At 30.3% G+C, this 23128-nt stretch overlaps 1 protein-coding gene across 4 annotated transcripts in view; it reads right to left on the bottom strand.

Moving 5' to 3' along the window:
* The window catches only part of LOC143252771 (inorganic pyrophosphatase-like), a 38606-nt gene that overhangs the window by 5771 nt on the left and 9707 nt on the right, over positions 1 to 23128 (bottom strand). The window contains exons 3-9 of one of the 4 annotated variants that reach the window (XM_076505439.1): positions 22263 to 22382; positions 18947 to 19033; positions 14282 to 14345; positions 7428 to 7490; positions 6480 to 6520; positions 4131 to 4217; positions 2502 to 2579 (exon numbers count right to left, since the gene is read on the bottom strand). In XM_076505439.1, the coding sequence (XP_076361554.1) occupies positions 2547 to 2579; positions 4131 to 4217; positions 6480 to 6520; positions 7428 to 7490; positions 14282 to 14345; positions 18947 to 19033; positions 22263 to 22382 (495 nt within the window). In that variant the 3' untranslated portion in view covers positions 2502 to 2546. The remainder of the gene's footprint in view (positions 1 to 2501; positions 2580 to 4130; positions 4218 to 6479; positions 6521 to 7427; positions 7491 to 14281; positions 14346 to 18946; positions 19034 to 22262; positions 22383 to 23128) is intronic. The other 3 variants (XM_076505435.1, XM_076505436.1, XM_076505438.1) reach the window with 3 other exon arrangements.

The raw sequence follows: 23128 nt of genomic DNA, 5'->3' as shown, positions 1-23128 counted from the left end.
CAGCAAACAGAAGTAACATAAAAAGAAGCCCAAATGGAATAAATTTTACAAGCAGATGAATGTTATAAAGTAACCATAAAAAAAAAATAATGTAAGTTAATGTTACATTAAATGAGAGTTTAGTACCCTATAACTGGGATTACTTTAAAATTTTAATACATTTGTAACCCTTTTTATGCAGAAGAATCCTGAATGCAAACCATACCTAAACCTTGACTTACTGTATCATACAATTTATGTTGAGAAATATTTTTTAGGATTTAACAAGACCACTAAATATTAGCCTTGAACAAAAATCTAACCTACATAAAAGCCAGTGTATATCATGTCACACTTGATTTCTCAAAATGGGAGGAGTCATACAAGCTAAAATACATTTATACAAATAAAGAAGTTTGATTACTGCCTGTCCATTATGATTTTAGTGACAGAGGTGCAAGGTGATGGGGAGCCATGAAACATTATAAGTGTAATAAGTGTTGGTATAATAAACCAGGAGTAAAAACAGTGTAGGATCACCTAGCCTAAAGTGTACAAAGTTTATCAAGTAAAAATAGATTAAATTTTAATCTTAAATCATTTCCAAATTAAGCTATTTTCTATTTATCACCAATGAGTTTAATAAAAAAAACAAGACCAAGCCTCTTCAATCAACAGAGACTTAAAATTAAGATATCAATAAAAATGTTTGCTCTTTATTGTCTATAAATTTCACTTTATACTTTCAGTACATAGACTAACAACATTTAGGTTATACTTTTGTTGAAGACATGACACAGAAGCCACTGTTGGTACACAGTGTTACCAAAGCACACTGGTTTTTCTACATATTAAAAATTGTTAATTAACTGATTTGTTATCAATAACTATTCTATGAATCCTCCACAAATTAATTTCATAAATGATCTCAATTTTGATTGAGCCATGAAGATATTTAACAGTTTTATTGCCTCGACTGAACTTTTCTGCCTCATTGTTGGTCAAGCTTTATTTCACAAAATTTATTCATTTCAGTTAGCTATGAAATGTGATGCTAGGCAGAAATTGCTTCCAAGTTATTTTGGTGTAATAAATGAGTGTATCTGCATAACTTGCTTCAAAACAGTATGTGGTTTAAATTAACTGAATAACAAATTTTTTTGTACATGTTGGTTCAGCATGGAAATTTTTAAAAATAATGTCAAATATTTGCTGTAAAGTCAATAATAACATTCATGAAAAACTGAAATGTTCAAAACATGTTAATTAATAGAAACATTTTCACCAGTGCTCACCTACTTTCATAATTCAATGATAAAACATTTTTGACCAATTACCACTGCTGACATAGTTTCATGCTCAACCATAAGAGAAAAGGATGTTTTAAATTGCATACACTAAGAACTTGATTTTTAGATATCATAACTGTTTGGTAATAATTCCACTGGATTAATTAAGGATACTATAAAATATAGATTGTTTTAGCAGCTCTGAATTGAGTCAGATAATTAGTGTTTATGTTGTTCACAGATCTTTTAGACTTTAATGCTTTTGAAGTGTTTTGTCAATTTACTGAACTATATAAATGCTTTTACAATATGGTAACCACAATGCCAATTCAAAGCAACCAAGTTTGTTAAAAAAAAAGTGTTTATAACCACAATTGTTTGATTATGAAATTTGTCTTGATAAAGCTGTGAACATTAAGGCAAAAAATAATATTGAGTATATAAACATTATAATTTATTCTTGTTTACATGACAAAAAATGGTCTTGTAAGCATTGCCTTTTAGTACAGTATAAGCACTATAAGCACGGGTTGGAAGATAATGAAGCAGTAAGTTTGTCACTAATGGTGATGTACCTTTTTTTTTCAACAAATTTACTTTTATATTATGCTGGCTTTTAAGTGCAAAATTATTGTACATAAATGTAAATTGTTTTACAAACAAATTTCTACTATCTAACTGTGTATTTATTCTGTACATACTTGCCATTCTGAGCAGAATGCAGTTACTCAAAACTTTCCATGGTTTCCTGCTTAGTATACAGTAGTTGTTTAATAAAAGATGTTTTTGGTTTTACAGAAATATAGCATCATTGTTATTTGCCATTTATCAAAATGAACCATATTACATTATTTTCTATTTTGCAATTTTCTTCTTCTTTGTCTGCACTCAGTTTTGTATGCTGTATGTTAAACTACTTCATTAATCTTTTGTCATGCCTTTTCTTTCACTACTGATGTTGACAGATATATCACAAGAAGGAATTATGTAAAATTTGACCTCGCTGATTTGTTGAATATGGCAGACTACAAATTTCCAGAAACAAATAATTACCTAAAACATTTACTTTACTGAATCAAATTACATACTTTTAATGTGCCTAGATCAGGTGGTATCATTAATAGTATGCTTTACTAATAAAAATTTACTTTTGTGTATTTGACTGTGGTAACAAATATAAACCAAAATAGCAGTTATTGCCAATAATAAAAAAAACAAAAACACCTTACTTACCTTTCAGTTTGCAATATTGTTAGGCTTAAAGCAACCTCACAAGCTTCAACTCCAACCAAAACAAAAGCACAATACCAACTATTAATAAAAGATTTAGACGCTTTGAAAAACTACATAACTGTATTAGGAAAGAAAGGAAACAAAGACTTAAACTAACAAAGTTAAATTTCTTTTAATTAGGTATAATACAGAGCAATTAGCTGAAGGAAAGACATTCAAATGAACAAAAGCAAGAAACAAATACATTTCTTGTTGTTTCATTCAGAATATACTTTCTCTTTATAACATCATCTACTCTACAGTTGCAGAAGATTTCCAGATCTGAAGATAAGAAAAGAAAATACTGAAAGTGTGTGTATGTGTACATGCATTAGAAAAATCTCAGTTCACAGTCCATATTGATGAAAATAATTCAAATGACATATTTGCTTCAGAATGTGTTATATTTATGTTGCAACATGCTTAGCTCCTAGAATCAGTCATGCAAAGTGAGCTTCAAGAAAAAATGTAAAATATTAAAAAAGGGAAAAAGTTCAGAAGCATAACAAAAACAAAAAAATACATGTAGCTTTTCAGCATTTGTTTATAAAATTTGTCAGAAACACAGCACATAATGTATTTAGTGCATGTGAAATGCACTGTTCTGAAATGTATTATCTATTGTTTATACCTTACAATGCATGCCGCTACTACACTCAAAGGTTAGACTTTCTTTCAACAAGTTTATTTTAAACACTCACACTATTAAAGGTCGTTTAATACAAATAACATGCACATGAGTGCTTGTTCAAATACTTAACCTTGCTAAGTGTTTTACATTTGATGTTTTGGCTTATTAAACTATTTCGTTTTAAAAATAAATAATACAAGTATGTATTCATCCAAAATTTTAGTTGTTCTTTTGTACACATATTTGTATTTTGAAAACTTTTCCAAATTACCACACTAATAAAATGTGAATAATTCAACTTTTAAATGCTCTACAAATTGAGTTTTTTTTTAAACATTTCAAAGTACTGGAGATGTGTAGATATTACTTATTTTCAAGCCTTTTCTCAGACTACTTTCCCTCAACAGCAACTTTTGATATACTTTTTGAAAGCGATTGTGTGTGTATAACTTTTAACACATAAACAACTATGTTTGATAATTAAACATATATTAATCACATAACATACATGCACCTTCAAGTGTGTGAAGTTTGATTATAAGAAGTGTGCATTATATCTATTCACACAAACAGTTTACAAAAACAAACACTTTAAAATTGTTGATACTTGAATACAAACAGAGTTAAAAATAAAGTACAAAACTAAATTTCTAAATAAAGTTTTCTTTAACTTAATTTCAAGAGTTATCATGTAGAGCATATCCAAGATTTTCAAACAGGAGTATAATACTGGAAGTTCTTATGATATAAAAATAATTTGGCACAAACATACATTTTACTTTATAAGAAACAGTGAGTGTTCCCATCAGCTGTGGAACTCATTTTTAAAATTTTTAGATGTAAAAATAGTTTAACATAAACATACTTCACATAAAAGATGTCACTACTGGGGTTATAAAAGAAAGAAAGAATCAAACCTCATTTCTCAAAAAATAATTTTTCAGGATTTTCCATCTTACCTTTTTTTTTGCTTCACCCCCAAAAGCAAATTTGTTTGGAGGCTTTCCATCAGGCACCTTGTACATTTTAAACCACTCATGAGTTGCCTTTCAGTACACAAAAAACAGTTACATGTATGATACACTTTTCAAAATACAACATATATCCACATATTATGCAGAAATAAAATATCTGTTTAATTTGACTACAATCCTCCTTTAAAATGTGATACTACAACAATAACATCTTTCTTGTTCATTAATATTTTTATCAAACACAAGTAATACATTAAATTGTATGCTTTGGAGCTTCTTTCTGCTTTAGAATAGGAACATTGAACTTAAAAACCACAACTATTTGTTCTCCCCTTGTGAACATAACAAAACCTAACATACTGACAACATGGTAAATATCTCACAGTAATGACTAACAGATGCTCCTTTAACACGTTTTATGCATAGTACATTCTGAAAAATGAATAAAGCCAGCTTATTTAATTGTAGCAGCCCAGTAGTTACAAATATGGTCTACAAATAGGTTTTCAGATCTCAGATGAGGTTTAAAAAGGTGAAACTAATATTCAAATTAAATGCAAGGACACTAAATCAGGTCCAGGCCCAATGGTTGTGATGTTTATAAACTTATTGAACTGCCCGAGTTTATATTTCTAAGTCTTGGCAGACAACAAAGATCTATATGCTATGTTGCTACTTCCTTTAAATGATTACTCAAGCTTTCATTGATAAACCTGAAGGGAAAAAATGGACCATTGGAGGTCCATGGAAAAAGAAATGATGAGTCACTGGGTTAAGCTATTATGAGGAGAATTATTCATATTTGACACCAAACAGGAGTAACTAAAACTACTGAGTATAGCTTATTTCCTATTCTTTAATACTAGTTGGTGACAGATAAGTAATTTTAATAATAACCATGTAATTCATTTGTGCACTCAAAGAACTACAGAATATTTTAAAAAAAACTGCATACAAGAGAAGAGGGTTTAAAAATATTTCACTTTTCAGCTGACATTTCTTGCATTTTTTTGTGCAAAATAACACTGTAGGTTGAATATAAAAGATTATTTAGTGTAAGCTTTATAATTTATTTTGTGCATTCGTACTTGAAAATTGTTTACTTTTAATAACAAGACTATTAAACAATAATAATTTTAAAAATGATAGTTATGACATGTGATTGCATTAATTCAATAAGAGTTGTATGTTGTGTGTGTGGTTCAATTGTTGTAGTATTGTTGATGTCACATTACTCAAATCTTTGGTATTTTTCTCATTTCCTTGAGTGAATATTTTTATTTTACAGCACCACTTGCTCAGTATAGAAAAAGTTTGAGACTTCATTTGTGCAATGTAAAAGTACAGATTACTAAGTGAATATAAGACAAGCGTAGTTCAGTCAGAAATTAGTCAGTGAAAGAAAAATTGAAGTTAGCCAGCATGCAAGTGATTAACCATAATGGGCAATATTTTAAAGTGAGTTTCACAGTTTAATAAAGATAAGAAAAATAACTTGTCTTGTTAAAGGGTATTCTAAAGTAATTTATCTCATCTGTGTGGACGTTGACAAAAAGGAAACAATTATTTAAAGTTCAGGACACAACTGTGGTAACCCACAAAGTAATGTAAGTGAATTATTCATTGATAAGAAGAGAAAAATTATTCATTTTGTCGGTTGAATTCTAAAACAATTGAATTAGCTTGTGTGGACTTTTAACAAAAGAGAATTATCTATAGTTTTAAATACAACTGTGACATCCTACAGTATAGAGTTTCTGTACATACGTTTGACTTGTTTTGAATATATTATTTTAAAACAAGTGGATTATGTCTTGTCTGTTTATTCTTAAAACTTGTTGGCAACAAATCACAGACACCTATTATAGAAGAATCCCACCACACATAGGTGGTTAAGTGAGATGTGGTTCAATATGTTGTACTTTGCAACTCTGTCCAATTATGTTTTCCTTCCATATGTCACCAGCATCTGGCTATCAGTTTCTCCTAGTGGTAGGAATGTTTTCTTCTGAGACCCTCATGCCAGATGGTCAAATGAACAGTTTTGAGGACAATGATTCTACTACAGAGCCACTCATTATCACTTTGCATTGAAATTTAAAGAAATCCCTTCTGTTTTGCACACCAAATGTAACATGAAGATTGATTATAATTGTATTTATATAGTTTAAACAACCATCTGATATAGCACATACTTAGTAGTTTTTTGCTATGCAAATAAATGTAGTGATCTAAATATACCGAGTAATTGTGTATAAGGGGGAATAAAGATCCAATGGAATGATTAGTTAGCGTATTAATATGCAAAAAATGTTTACAAACAGGACAACCTACCTGTAAAAATCCAGGCATGTGTTGTTTGATGTCTTCAATATCTGTAGGGATTCAAAACAAACTAGGTATATTTAGCTACAATGATACAGTCCACTCACTAACACAAAAATAAAATGGTTTTAAAAACTGAAGCTCCAAGTATTTGTCAGTTGTAAATTGAATTTTAATTAAAAATTACTATCTCATGTGGAAAAAAAACAAAAATCAAATACAATTCTTAAATATATTTCTGAGCAATAGCATGTTTCTTTATATAATACAGTATAGGTATAAAATTTTATTATCAAAACAGATCAGTATTAAAATCACCAAATCAGTGAATTAATGAACAAAACTACACACAGTGTCCTCTGTGTGTGTATTAATGTACTCTAGCTGATTTCACTAACAACACTACCTTTTAAAATAAATTATTACACGTGTACACTTTTGAAAAAAATGACTTAAAAAATTAAAGTTGTGTACTAATAAAGAATGTTAAGGTAAAAACTTCTGCATATTATGTGGAACACATGCCTACACACAAATACTACTAAGACTGCCATCAACAATACTTATATAATCAATTACCTGTCCTGTAAAACATATCGTTTCTACTTCTGATCATTCTATTCATGAAATTGAGTACAAGAAACTGAAAATTTTAATCAAGCTTTTTTTTCCTTCTTTTTTAGAAACATTTACTAATTACTTTACTCCACCCATAAAAAGTGCATGTTACATTTTGTTGCTACAATTACTTTTTTGTATGACTGGCACTTAATACATTCTATACATCTACGATTACGTGAATTTCTATTTTTCATTTTTCTCTATTATAAAGATGAGATAAACTTGAAAATTTGCTTTAAGTATTAAAGTATTTCTATTAAAGTACTCAAGCTGGTAAAACTAAATAATGAGAAACAACATAAAAATGAAACTTTCTGGATGAAAACAAGAACTTACCATTCAACTGATCTGCCAATGGGTCACTTATATCAATTGCTATTATCTTCCAATCAGTTTCACCTATGTAAGATTGCAACAGAGAAAATACGTTAGGTTAAAATTAACTAAGAAAAAAAAATATTTTATATCTTTAATGAACTTCTGATCAAAGCAACTTAAATATATAAATAAAAAAATCTTGGTAATGAATGTAGCTCATTTAATATATTGTTCTTAGGTTCCTACTTATAACAACTTAAATGCATTATTTCATCAGTTGTGTACCCTTGATGGTAGCTATCTTTGCAGCTGTAATCTCAATAATATCAGTAATATAATGTTTGGGCAGATTGCAAAATAATCTTTATAATGAAAATGTATCATTATGAATATTCAAAATAACAGAAGTTGATAGATTTAAACATTTAACTACTATTAATAAGAACAACATTAGAGAAAGAAGTATTTAACTTACTTATAGAGCACATACAATAGTGGTTTGCTTAATGTACAATAATAAATTAACTTTAAGCTTCACTGTATTCTATTTCTAGACTGAGTGGCCTATTGAACTACATCTACAATGAAATAGAACTTATGATGTGGACGGTCACTGACAACTAGACTCTTAATTTAGCAATTAACTATTTCTGTTTGTTTTGCATTTTGTGAAAAGCTACACAAGAGTTATCTGCACTAGCTATCCCTAATTTAGCAGTGCAAGACTAGAGGAAAAGCAGCTATTCATCACCAACCACTGCCAACTCTTGGACTACTATTTTACCAATGAATAGTTGAAGAGACCATCACATTATAATGTCTCCACAGCTGAAAGGGTCAGATTGTTTGGTGTGAGGAGGATTCGAATCTGCAAGCCTCAGATTAAAAGTCAAGTGCCCTATCTGCCTGGTGATGCCAGGCCCAACTGACTAGAGTTGAATGGTCAACTCAATACAATAAAATACGTACAAGCTCTGGTTATATTAATTAATGTCATGAAAATAATGAACAAATCAAATTATTACTTACCCCTGTGATTTCTAATGATTACTTCTGCAATGCATTTGAATTTATTTATAGAAGTACTCATCTTGTAATTTGAGGATCATGATTTTGAATTCTGTTGTCATAAACCATACTTAATGGTTCATTCATGGGGCTTTATATTTGCTTCTTTGGGTTATGCCAAAATCTACAGTGAATTCCTATCAACATCTTTAACTTTGAACTCCCAACCAAAAGGAAGACAACTATTCCACAGCATCAACTACATCTTTAACTACTCTATTACCAATAAAGTGGGATTATTATGATATTATTAACATACCAACAGGAGAGAGGACAAAAACAAGTTGGAAGGCACAGGGTATTAAATCTGTAATCTTCAATTCACATGGCAACCACCAGCCATACTGGCCTCGGATCATTATATGTAATAGTTAATTCTATATATTTAGTGAGTAAAGAGTATTTCAAGATTAGGTGAGGTTACTGCAAGCCCATTGCCTTCCCTCTGGCAAGCAGTTAAAAATGAGCTAGGGCAGCAAATAGCCTTACTGGTTTATGCACAACTATAAAAATTTGTTCAGTTTCAGACAGATGTGAATTAAACTCACCCAATACAACTAGCACTCAGGAATGCGAGGATATAACTTAGTGGCCATTGTTTACACACTTAACTACAACTAGAGGTGTAGACAACAAATTAAAAGTGTGTGTGTGTGTGTGTGTGTGTGTGTGTGTGTGGTATTTAACCAAGCAAAAAGCAAAGGACTACATGCCACAGATGCACATTTACTTGGACAGATTGATCACGCGTGGCATTACTTGTTTTTGCAGCATTTTGGGAATTAATTGTATCTACCTAGTTTTTCACAGCAGAAAATACAGTTATGTACATTTTTATTTTACTTTTTTAATGAAGGCAAAAATCCATAACCACCCCTCATGCTTTGCATTGTGAGTGCATAACTGGAACAACTTTGTACTTACCTTTTTTATAAGCTGTTCTTTCACAATTAGTTTGTTTTGGTTTTTTCAATCACTTGTCTTTTTGATACAAATGATCTTAATCTGTTTTCAGCAAATGCCAATTTTACTAGTTTAGAAAATTCCCAGCATTTATTTATTAGCACAGGATCTACATTGTATGATGCTTTAATTATATGTAACTTAACACATTTTGGATTAGTTTGAACTGTCCTAAATGTTTGAATCTATAGTTGGCTCTAACTTATATTCGTCTTACTTGTACTGTCCCAAATCTTTTACAAAGGAAGTTTTATGTTATACCTTTATGGAATGGCCTTAATTCCCCAATGACATCTAGAAAATGTTACTGAAATTGATCCAGTAATCCAGTAGAAGTTACTAGACAGATAGACTTTTATCCTGGTTGCTGTGGATGTAACTATAAATAAAGGACATTAAAACTGTAAACCTTACCCTAACTGCAATTATTCTTTTGACCTCAAAGTATTCATCTGGAGATTGTATTTTTCATATTATAACAAGAAAATCTTCTTTGAGGTATTATAAATGAAACCAAACTTCTAAAATGAAGTTTCACACCACAATTACAAGGTTTTATATAATACAAATTCCCATACATCATTTTTTATGCATTAAGCAGAAAAATATCCAGTATATTTTATTTGTGAAGCATTTGAATACATTATTCATAAGTAACAATGTTTTATTCAGTTAAATTTATTTCAACTAGGGATGTCACTTAAGTAACTAAAAGATCCAAGGCTCAGTGCAATATCAATCAGCATTTCCATTTATGTTTCAAAACATGAACTACATCATGGACTGTGTACCAACACCTAGCAGTCTCAGCTTTCAACAATGATTTGTGTAGATTACTTTAAATAAACTGGCAAAATTCTATACACAGTGACATTGAACTATGATAATTCTCACTCACTAATTATTAAGGAGTCTATCAAAAAAAAAAAAAAAGTGTAAAAACTGTTGCAAAATATTTAATATTTTGGATATTACTGAAAAATATTCTTCAAATTTTATTAATACATGTGTGTAGAAGCAATATGTAGTTTAAAACTAGTTCTGTTTCAATAAAGGTAAGTCACATAGTGTGTTATAATAAGGATATTCAAGTGCAGTAAGCACAAACACATCTTTACCGACAGGTTGTGCTGAAGGACAACAGGACATTTTTCTGATAAAAAGAATTCTAGCTCTTAGTACTATAAAAAGTGGCATTTCTGAAGTTAAGATTTTATTTAACTGAAAGTGTATTTTACACAGAATCTATCACCCTTCCTCAATTCTTCTAGTTTCTTTTGCCTTGTCAAGAATGAGTTTTTTGAAAAACTAGTGCTCATGGGATTTATTGCACATGGGGGAAGTGTTGAACCTCCTGTTGATGGATTACTCAATGGATAAATCGTGTACTGTAAGATACATATTTGTAATGACAGAAAATTCCAAATGTTTTCTATTAATATCTTAATAGATGTTGCAGTAAACATTTTAATGCATAAGTGCAACATCTTTTCATTTAACCAAAAAGGTCAAAATACAGAGGTCTGCCTATATGAAACAATGAGCAATACTTTTATCAAATATGTATAGGTTTCCAAAAGTATGTTTTGTATTAAAGAAAAAATCAAGTTTTTGGAATGCTACAATAAATTAAACTTTAGAGATACAAGATGGCATTAATACTGTAGTACTAGAATAGAAAATAGCGTTTTTACTGTTTAACTTCAGATTTTTTCTTCAATAGTTAGTCTAAAACTTTTGTATATAATAGTTTCTCTAAAATACCTAACAGAAATTAGTAAAAGTATTATCATAATACTTGCATAAGTACTTTGAAAGTTCATATCCATTAAATATCTAAATTTAGCTGTGTTATGGAGTACTATATTTGTACAAGTAATGAGTGCATTACACTCATCTAAGTTCTACTATTTAAATAAATTTATAGAGTTACTAACATTTTCAAAATCTATCATTATTTTTTCTTACAACTTACTAAAGGTTTGTATTTGAAACATATTTTAACTTTTGACACAAAAGTACTGTAATTGTTAAAATGAAATGAAAAACCAAGTAAGTTGTTTTAATTTTTATGCATATCAAGCCTGAATGCATAATTGACATGAAATATTAATTTGTTTTGTATTAATACAAAACAGTGTAATATCACAGTGGTATTTTCAATAAAGTAACCATATATTTACAACATTCAATTTAAAATGTTATGTGAACCATCTGTCATCATTTCCTTCTTTGCAGTTTTTTTTTTTTTTTTTTACATTCATTTAACTTTAGCTTTCTGATAAAACTATTGAATAAGTCAAATGAAGGGGAGGGGAAATCTACTTTCTGTTAAACCAGCATTGAAAATTCAATATGACTAACAACTTTTACTTATTCATCAAGAAGTTTTTCTAACTTGATTTAAAAGTTGTTGAGCTCCTTTTAGGAAGAGTTTGGTTTGAATTTTGCACAAAGTTACATGAGAGCAATCTGCACTAGCCATCCCTAATTTAGCAGTGTAAGACTAGAGGAAAGGCAGCTAGTCATCACCACCCACTGCCAACTCTTGGGCTACTCTTTTACCAACAAATAGTGGGATTGACCATCACATAACATCCCCATAGCTGAAAGGGTGAGCATGTTTGTTGTGACCCTTAGATTATGACTCGAGTTCCTTAACCACTTCGCCATGCCTTTTAGAAAGAACTTTGCTCTGATAGCAGTAATTTACAACAGAAATTAGGGAAAGCAAGAGAACTGTAAGTTCCATAAATACATCACTTATTACAAGAATGATTTCACCAGTAACTCAGATACAGACTCAAATGTTTCACAACAGGACTTATATGTTTAAACAAAAAAGTGGAGGTGGCTTGACAAGTATGAAAAGAAATAGAAAGGAGCTTAAGATGGTTCTTTAAAACCTTTCCTACATTTGTTTTTAAGACATTTATTTGCAATACTTTCAAACTGCCTAGTATAATTTTGCAGTTTTTTTTTCCAGGATCAAATTGGTATTTAGTTTGAATACGGTGGAATACAAAGGTTGAATTCATTTTCTTCAATTTTTACCTTCTATAGTGTTCTTTAATTCTTGTTTCTATGAAAAGTTCTGTTTGACCTGTATATACACTATCACAGTCTTGACACTTTAAATGGTAAACACCACTGCTGCTGTACTCTTTTGATTTTGTCTTTGTTGTTGCATATTTTCCAGGGTTGTTTTTACAGTAGAAGGCCAGTTAGGTTTGTTTTATTCAGCATGTTATGTTTTGTGAGAAGTCAAACAATTTTTCAGTGTAGCACATATTAAACCACTTCTTGTGTTGTCATTTGGTACAGCATGTGAAAATACTGATTTTAAATTTTTGGCTTTCAGTTTTCTTAAACAACAATGTACCAATTAATTTTGTATAATCATTTTTAACAGTGATTTGTTTTATTGTTTTAATTATGCTGTTACTTAAGACAATATTGAAGCTTAAAAAAATTAAGGTTTCAGTTTTAACCAAATTCCATAGTAATTTTATATAACAGTGAAAAAGCTAAACAGTCTGGAAATTTTAGAAATATACAGATGTCTAAAAAATTAATCCAGTAAAGTTATAAACAACCAAACAAATTTAAGCTCCTCCCCACTTCTCAACCCATTTATCTCTAGTACTTCCAGTTCTTTGTTTAAACATATCAGGTCATCCCATAAGTATGTCTGAAAATTTAATACAGAAAATGGATCATCATTTCTGTCTTCGTAGAAGGCTTTAATAACTAAAATATGTAGTGGAACATGTATAAAATTGTTCAGACAAATAAAAAAACTAACCCAACTCAACATTTTTAGAACATTTATCAAATGAACCCTTATGAAGATGGATGTGTCTGAGGAGCACATTAGCCATATAACGCTTTAAGAGTTTAAAAAAGGTAATAGTGCAGCAGAAACTACATGAAACATTCAAGGTGTTTATGGTGCAGAGACTCTCAATGAAAGAAAATGTCGAAGGTGGTTTTAAAAGTTCAGATCAGGTGACTACAGCTTAAGTGATTGTTAGTGTGATACACTTGGAGTTGCTGCCACTCAATGTAATGATTACATCAGACTTCTGTTGTCAACAGTTAGAGTACTTGAATGTTGCACTGAAAGAAAAAAGGCCTGATTTAACCAGTCATAAAGGTGTTGTGTTACACCAGGATAATTCACAGCCCCATACAGCAAGGATCACATCTGCAAAGATTGAAGAGCTAGACTGGGAAAAACTTCCACATCTTCCTTATTCTCTAGACCTTGTCCCATCTGATTATCATCTATTCTAAAGTTTGCAGAACTATTTTGATGGAAAAGAGCTTGGAACACATGAAGATGTCAAAACTACCCTCTGTACATTATTTTCCTCCAGACCAAAATAATTTTATAAAAGTGGCATTCAGAAGCTTGCGAATCATTGACAGGAAGTAATTAATAACAATAGAACATACATTATTGATTAAATAACATTAAAAGCATTTGAAATCCTTTCTCTTTTTCTGAACCTAAAATCAGACACTACTTAAGGGATGGCCTGATACATATAAACCATGCTACAAAACATTTCAGTCTGTACCTGATGTCTTTACTTGCAAAACCATGGTTCTAGCAAATGATGTATTAGTGATATGTACAATTGTCTTGTTTTTTTTTCAATTCTGTGATTATGGAAGTTCACCAATTACCAATGATTTCAAGTATCAATTTATAACACATTCATAAATTCATTTTATACATTGATAAATTTTAACAAGTACACAATTTAAGAAGATAAAAACTTGCTATGACAGTCTTATTGAAATTACACATAAATCTTATGAGAATAAATTCCTACCTTCATCAACAAGTGCCATGATTCCAAGAACCTTAATTTGTATGACTTGTCCTCGATTTGCTATCTGTTTTAGAATTATACATGGACACAAAATTACATTAATCTTGCATTATATTTTCTGATATGCATGCTATTATCTACATTTCTCATTTAAGACAACGAAATTAAGTAACCAATATCTCATGTGATTGTAAACATTCTCTTGTATAATACTGTTTAATTTTTTTTAATTATTTTTTGCTGCTCAGAAAATTTCCTCTGCTAAAATGAATGATGCAACTCCTTTCAAAATATATCACCAAACCACAAACATTTGACAAAAAGAACAGGGAGGGAAAATGTTCATTTGAATTTAAAAATAGTACATAAAAATTATTTTCTAACTAGAATAATCCACAGAAATAATTTTACTCAATCTTTTAGTATATAATCATAGGATAAATTTAGGTGCATCTATGTGCAAGTCATAACTGCATAATTGTGTTTATGTTTTGTTGCATATAGATGTAAGGAATAATGAGATTGTAGCTTCATTTTTCAAAAAAAGCTCAGTAGTTATTTTCCTATAAAAAATGTATTTCTGATAGGTACTTACCTATCTCACATAAATAGCTATTTTGTTCAGTGCTGACCCTTGTATGCAAAAAATGTTTTTGCATGCCACAAGCCCTAATGCTCCCACCCATCTTTAATTGACTGATTAAAGTGCATATCATATACACATCATCGTGCAACCCTCCACCAATAAGTGTGAGATGTACTCTTGATGCATGCGACTCCCTCTATGTAATTCTAATGAATTATCACTTTTAAATATTGGCAGAAAATGGAAACATTAGTTTAAAGTGGGGAGGAAGAGTGGGAAATGTGAGAGGAGAGATAATCACCTATTGGAAATATTACAACTTACAATACTGTACATTACCTCCTCTCAAATAAATAGCTAGAATCCCATATTGAAGAGGTGGAGGGACCAGTGTGAGGGAAAGAAAGAAGCATAATTCAAAACCATCTGAAGGCCACCCCCCAAAGAGTAGATATAGAAGAAGATTATATAAGGGAGACCATACCACTTCTGTATCAGGTATATTCTTTGTCAACTGTTGAAAAATGTCACATATATGGGTGGAAAGATAGAGAAATGTGAGAGGAGAGATAATCACCTATTGGAAATATTACAACTTCCAATACTGTACATTACCTCCTCTCAAATAAATAGCTAGAATCCCATATTGAAGAGGTGGAGGGACCAGTGTGAGGGAAAGAAAGAAGCATAATTCAAAACCATCTGAAGGCCACCCCCCAAAGAGTAGATATAGAAGATTATATAAGGGAGACCATACCACTTCTGTATCAGGTATATTCTTTGTCAACTGTTGAAAAATGTCACATATATGGGTGGAAAGATAGAGAATCACCTCCAACTGGGAGAAAACTAGAGAACTATGGCAGGATAAGCATCAAAACCATTCAAAATTTATTTAAATTCATCCTGGAAAACATAAACATAGTAAAATGGAAAGTATGTACCTCTAAGTATAGAGCAACAAGGGAAAAATGAATTATACATTGCAAGTCAACTACATCCAAAACCCACATCACTGGAAATGGACATCCATGCAGGGCATAGGATGAGGGTCATGTCATTAGCAAGTGAAATGAAATCCAAAACCTGCCCAGTGAATTCCAACATTCATGTGGGAGTAAGAAAGAGGATCATATCAGTGGCAAGCCATCTACAATCCAAAACCCAGCCATTTCATTGGGAGGAGGGAAATAGATGAGAGGATCACACCATCTTCATCTCAAGTTCATGAGACTAGAATGAATCTTGTATTCCTCAACCCATAAACAGGACACATGATAACAAAGCTAGAAATTGATTTATTGATTGATTTGGGAACCAGACATTGTAAGCCATCTCATTCAAAATTTAAAATGACATTAGCATCCCCAAGTACAGTATCCTCCTTAAAATAACAAGATCAAAGGATTGCAGAAGGGAAAAAACTGTAGAAATCTGCAGGTACCTCCATTATTACCCATAAGATGGATGAAGTAACAACAGTATAAAAGAGTGAATGAATAGAGGGAACTATAAAACATGTGAGGACTTATGTTAATTGGTTCAGGTCTACATTAAAAGCCCAGCCACTGGAAACTAACATCCATGTGGTGGTGGGGGATTCAGTCAATGTGGTAAACTGCAATTTTGATGGCTCACTCCAAAGTTACACAGTGGAGATATTTCAACTCTTCATCTACACCAGCAGAACATCACAATCCTACTATAAACTGAACTTTTTTTTTTTTTTATTATATATTATTTGTATTTTATTAACACATTCAGGAGGATATGTCTACAATCCACCACCCCAATGGCTTGGAATTGGAAGGTCATAAGGACTCTCAAACTCCACTGGAAAAAAAGGAGGGGGAAGTCTGGGGGAACAACAATTGTTGAAACAATACTGATGAAAATTTGAACAACATGGTCACATTAATTCTGAACCTAAGAAATAGTTAAGTAGTTTAAAAAATGATAAATCTTCTGGGCCAAATAATATTTGCCAAGGGGTTTTGAATGAGGATATTGGATATTTGATCAACTTACTACTAATTTTTGCAAGTTTTCGAAAACTGAGCAAGCATAAGATGATATGAAGTTGGTTAATGTTACTCCCCTTTTCAAAGGGCATGATAAAATCTCTCAGTAGTTACAGGCTTGGTAGCCTTATATCAATGGTGGCAAATTTTTTTGAAAATCTGATAAAAGATACTTTGTAAAGTCATTTAATGAATTTTAAAATTTTGTTGGATAATCAACATGGTCTCATTAGGAGAACATTTTGCCTTACTAATATTTAAACATTCTTTACAGAGATTACTGCTACGTAAATAAAAGTATGGGTGTGGATTTTGTTTGTCTAGATTTTTCAAAAAGCATCTGAAAAAGTACCAAACAAATAATCATTTCTGTAGGTGTGTGGAATAGGTTGGCTTACTTGATAGAAAACTAGCTGGATGGAAGAAAGCTGACAGTTGTCATTAATAGAGTTCAGTAAGACTGAATTAATACAAGTGGGATACCTTAGGGCTCTGTGTTAGGAAATTCTCTCTTTGATTTATATCAGTGAAACTAATGAAAAAAAAGTTGAAATTATTATTTAAATCTGTTGACAATATAGCAGTTTATGATGTTAATGGCTACGTGAAGGATGTTACTGATTCACAAAACGATTTGAATCATTTTTTGACTTAGACAAATAAATGGCAGATGGCTTTTAATTATAATAAATGCAATAAGATGTATATAGGATATGAAAATTTAAATAATGAGAGTAATTTTGATTGGAATAGCCTTAATAATGTTCAGGAAGAAATGGGTCTTTTTAGTGTTCTGGTTGCTCAGCTTAAGCTTTCAGAGCATTGTACTATTGCTGTAGCAGAGAACAGAATTTTAAGTTGCCTATACAGAAATATTGCATACAAATCTAAAGAGTTTGTAATGTCATTATGTAAGTCATTTGTAGGGCCACAAACTATTATAATCAGTCCAGGACATTTTACCTTAAAGAATTCAGAGGAGTGCTACTAAAATAATGTGTGATGGAAAGTTCATTATAAGATGATAGGTTTAAGGTCTCTGAACTTGTTTTCTCTTTAAAAAATAAGAGTTAGATGGGATTTGACTGAGGTATTTTAAGATTTTTAATGGAATTGATAGCACTAAAGCATCATCTTTTACTTTGTACTTAACTGTCAGAATAGTAAGACTATGGGACATAGACACATATTTTAGCAAAGTATGAGAGACCTTCAGCTAGTATAACATTATTCTTCTACCAACAGTTGGCTTTTGGAAGGAGCTGCCTCGAATATGATCGATACAGTTAATTTAAGGTAATTTAAAAAAGGCTTGACAAACATCTGAATAAGAGCTAATTTTGAGTGTTTAATTTTTGTTTTAAGGTTTAGTTGAGGGGATGGAATGACCTAGATGGAACAACAGAAGGTTACATTTTTATCTCTTAAATTGTGTGTGTGTCTATATACACAATACTAAAGATATCACTCCAACTGAATATTGTAAGAACATATTTGGCATGTTCTACAATATTTTAAACAAAAAAGTACCTCCAAAAATTATCATACAGCCTATCATAAATAAAGAGTACAATAAACAAAGTTTTAATGATATATCTCTGTGAACCAAATATACATATATTATTAATATAAAACTTTAAATTTTATATATCAAACTAAACAGTATGCAAAATAAATTACCTACAAATAAAAATTTAAAAGTACATTATAGTAAAACACAAGTTAACTAATTTTGTTAATGAAATGCTACAAAATATGTACAAAGAAAAAAAATAAATTTTGTATTATACTTTTGATCAATACTCATAGTGCACAATAAATATATATTCTTGATTGATCTTTGTCTAACATATGTAATTTTAAAGTAATTGGTAAAATTAATCAATCATAACCTACCAAACAATTCTGAACAATGAAACTAAATAGAATCACAAACTCATGTGACGAAGCTTGTATAAAATTTAAAATATATAAATAATTATACATATATTTAAAGTAGCTATACACATTACAAATACTTTATATTGCTATGAGTTTTAAAATAATGATAAAACTCACTCTGTATCCAATCTCACAAACATCAATTGGATCATTGTCTCCCTTACAGCCAGTTGATAAATCAACTTTATTGGGGTTTTCCCAAGTCTACAGATGAAAATTTAATTAATTCAAAATAAATTGAAAATGCAAAAAAAACTGTTTAGCTATTTAAATACCCATACTATCTTAATTACTATATACACACTTTTTTCCCTAAGGAATATATTAACTTTATGTTCATTTATGTAATTGAAAGAAAATGCATATTTGTATATAGAAACCAAAATTCTATAATAATAATAATTACAATAAAAAACAAATACAGTTATGATGCAAATCATTAAACCTCTACAACTTTCTAAAGTAATGTTGAGAATAAACTGGATAAACCAAGAAAACAAAATTAACTCATGAAAAGACTTTAATGGGAAAGAAAAGGTATACCTTTAATCAAATCAGGCCATTAGACAGATCTCATTTTCAAAAAAGGAATATTGTCTATAATTCCAAATTTAATTTGAGTATCTACGTTCTAAACAAAGTGTGGCAAGCTTCTTATAAAATTTACAAGAACATAAAATAAAAAACAAAACAATCATACTTTTGTAACTCATCTATGTACTCAAAATATATCAGTGAACTGACAATAACAGTCTGAAAGTTGGAATGAAAGGTAATGTCCATGTGCAGAATAAATATACTTCTGTCATATGGTTTGCACATTGTATCTGCATATCCTCTACAACCTTCAAAATGTACGTCTAAATTTCTTTTAATATTCTTCTATACAGATTCTGATACTTATTCTATTCCACCATAAACTATCACTAAAACCAACAATGTAGAATAACTTGAACAGATCATAATGAACATCAAGTACCTAATGCTAGGTTGAATGGCACTCTGTAAAATATCATGGTTTATGCACTTTTACTTCCACCTATGTGCATAGGGTTAAAGTTGATCAGTGCAATATTCCATAAACTTCTATGAAGCATTCAGACATAACCTACTGAATTCAAATTATGCCTTTGAAAACAATATTCAAATTTTAAACAGCTATGTTACTTATCTAATTTTTTTTTTGTTATAAGTAATTAATTTTGGCAGGTCATTAATACTTATCTAGATATGTCTTAAATATAAATGTAAATTGTTTTTCTTTACTATTGTCTCACAGTTTTATACAATTCATTTTTAAATATACCTCTAGATTAAAGAAATATACACCTTAATCATTTAGCACCTGTTGCCAATTTGCTTGGAATTTTGGAATTCAATGTAAACTACATGATTATGAATGAACTAAAAGTACAAAAAATACATAAACATAAACACATTACAGCTCCACAGTAATACATGTACGATGATAAAATACAAATCACAGGAGATTTAACAGAAAAATGCAATACTTACCATTTTTCAACATAACTGTGAAACTATTAACTAGGAATAAATGTATTACCAAAAATAGAATTGACTTTCCTGAAGCAATGCAGGGTCTTAATTTTGATAAAAGTTTACTTTGTTAGTTTTGATATAATATTTCTTTACTAACATTATATCAGATGAAAATATAAAGTTGTACACAGCTGATATAGAAAAATAAAAATACCAATATGTCCTAAGCATGTGTTTCAGAAATTCACGAATTTTCCATAAAGTGACATTACTTTCATGACAAAGAAAATGCAAAGCCATAAGAATAATATTTAACCTGTTATTTGCTAATTTGTCCTCTTGTGTTGGTTTGATGATTGGCCTATTTTGTTTAAAACCAATATATTACAGAAAGAGTGTAGATAAACAATTATATTGTTAGGATGCTGAAAATGTATATCATTTTTAACAATATAAACAATAAACATAATATGAAATTCACAGGTATATAAGCAACAAGATAATGAACTTTTATTTCTTGAAAATCATAAAACATGTATATGAAGTACTTTATACAAAAGCAAAAAAATCCCAGGTTTATATTTCAGAAAAATTAAAGTTAAAATATCCAGTATGTATATTATTTTTTACAACATTGAAAATCTTGTAATTAACTCATTTTGAACACAAGTGTGTGTGTGTGTGTGGGGGGGGGGTTGTGTGTAGAAGAATGTGCATATGCCACAACTCTCTACACAGAAGTGATCTACACGGTATTATGAATTTGATGACAAGAGCTATCAGTTTCTTTATTTTTACTCTACACTGCTGATTTTTTGACAGTTTACGTTAGATCACAGGAAATACTAAATACAACATACATGAATATTGCATAAAGCTGTAAATATCCATTTAAGAGATCCTAAAAGTTATGCAAAGTGTAATATATAAACTGTATGACAGAGAAAAGTAGTTTTATCCTTCTCTTGAACAACTGAAACTTGTCAGACTGAATGAGGTTGATTTTGTAAATTTACAGACATTTTTAGTACAAATACTTTCTTTAATAAATCTGAAATTTTGTACAACAGACTTGTGTTGTTTACCAAATGTTTGCCACATTTCATAAACACACATTTATTAAGTTTGTAATAATGGTGAACATCACTTTTTTAACACAAGGTTGGTTCACTGTACACATTCAATTTAACATAAGTAACAATTTAAAGTTCTTACCAGAGTGAATAATAACCAGAAACTGCACACAAAAGGATGTAAGTTGATTAGTAGACTTTAACTAAGGTTAAATGACCAAAATAATTTAGTCAATTTGTTATTTTGCTCTTTAATGTTAACCATTCAATTATCTCTGACATCAGGAAAAAAAAAAAAAGACTAATAGAAATGAGATAAACAGCTTCAAGTAAAAAGGTAATTTGACATCTGCAAGGACAAGAAAATTATAAATTTTATTATGGCTCTTTTGAAAACTTTGACTTAATATGTTGATGAACAGAATCACAGGAAGTCAACAAACAAACTTATTTAACTACAAAAATTTTCAATTGTCAACAACAAAAATTTATTATCACCTACTGCAACAGCTGCATTAGGCACACTCTTAAACAAAGAGGTTTTATTTTGGTTTTGGACATATTGTGATGCTGTTTCAGCAACATATTTAATGGCTCTTTTACAAACCTATAAATACTGAATAATCAGTCCCACTAACAGAATTTTAAGATGACCTACTACAAAAGATATTCAGAATGAAACTACTTCATGTGTGACATGAAAATTCTATAATTGAAACTTCCAGTTGAAATAGCTGTGCAATAAAAAGCCACTTCTTGGAAAGTTAAGCTCACTGTAATATTTATACATTTACACTATTATGTCCTTTGTGCAAAAGGAAGAATGAGCATTGATTTAGGTCTTAAAAAACTTAACATACCTGAGGAATGGCTCCATAATTCCAGATATACCCATGATGTGGAAAACAGTTATGGACAAAGCGTAATTTTCCTTTTTTGACATCTTGGCAAATAGGATTCAAAGGCTCCTTTGTACTGATCTACAGAAAAAAACAGGAAGATACTTCCACATGCTCCATAGCCATTTTATTCTTTAAAAAAAAAAACACAACAAAAACAATGAAGACACTGAATAAACAAGACCTGAAATATTACTGATGAGTTTAATAATTAAATATTTTTGAACATAATGCACAATATTCTTTAAAAGTTTCAAACCTAAGAGTTATAACTGGGAAAAGTGGTAAGAATGAAAATACCTGAAACCACAAGGTGGGTAAAGGGAGTCGTTCAGTGACGGCATTAATCTTTATACTGAAAAGCGTGACACTCAAAACAGCCCTGAGGGATTCCAAGTTCCTGTAGAAAAGAACGGGAAAGTGTCAAACCCACACAAACTTGGAATTGTCTATCCATTGAAAAATTAATAAAAATGGGCAAATGTCCATGCAATCCATATATATGGAAGTCTTGCAAAATGCCATACCTCCATATTGTATCATAAGCCTTCTTAATGTCAAAGAATATTGATACAGGATGTTGTCATTTGAGAAAGGCTTCTCCAATTGACATTTCAAGTTGAATCAGGTGATCCACAGTGGTACGTTGTCATCGAAACCCACACTGGGTGGACAAGAGGAGGTTGTTAATTCAAGGAATTAAACAAGATGAGCATTAACCATCTTCTGTAAGATCTTACAAAGACAGCTTGTCAAAGCAATTGGATGGTAGTTTGAAGGAATCTCAGGATCCTTCCCAGACTTAGAGATAGGCAGAACAATAGCTT

Source organism: Tachypleus tridentatus, chromosome 6 (genome assembly GCF_004210375.1).
Source record: "Tachypleus tridentatus isolate NWPU-2018 chromosome 6, ASM421037v1, whole genome shotgun sequence".
NCBI lineage: Eukaryota > Metazoa > Arthropoda > Merostomata > Xiphosura > Limulidae > Tachypleus > Tachypleus tridentatus.
This window is presented reverse-complemented; position numbering and strand designations above follow the sequence as displayed.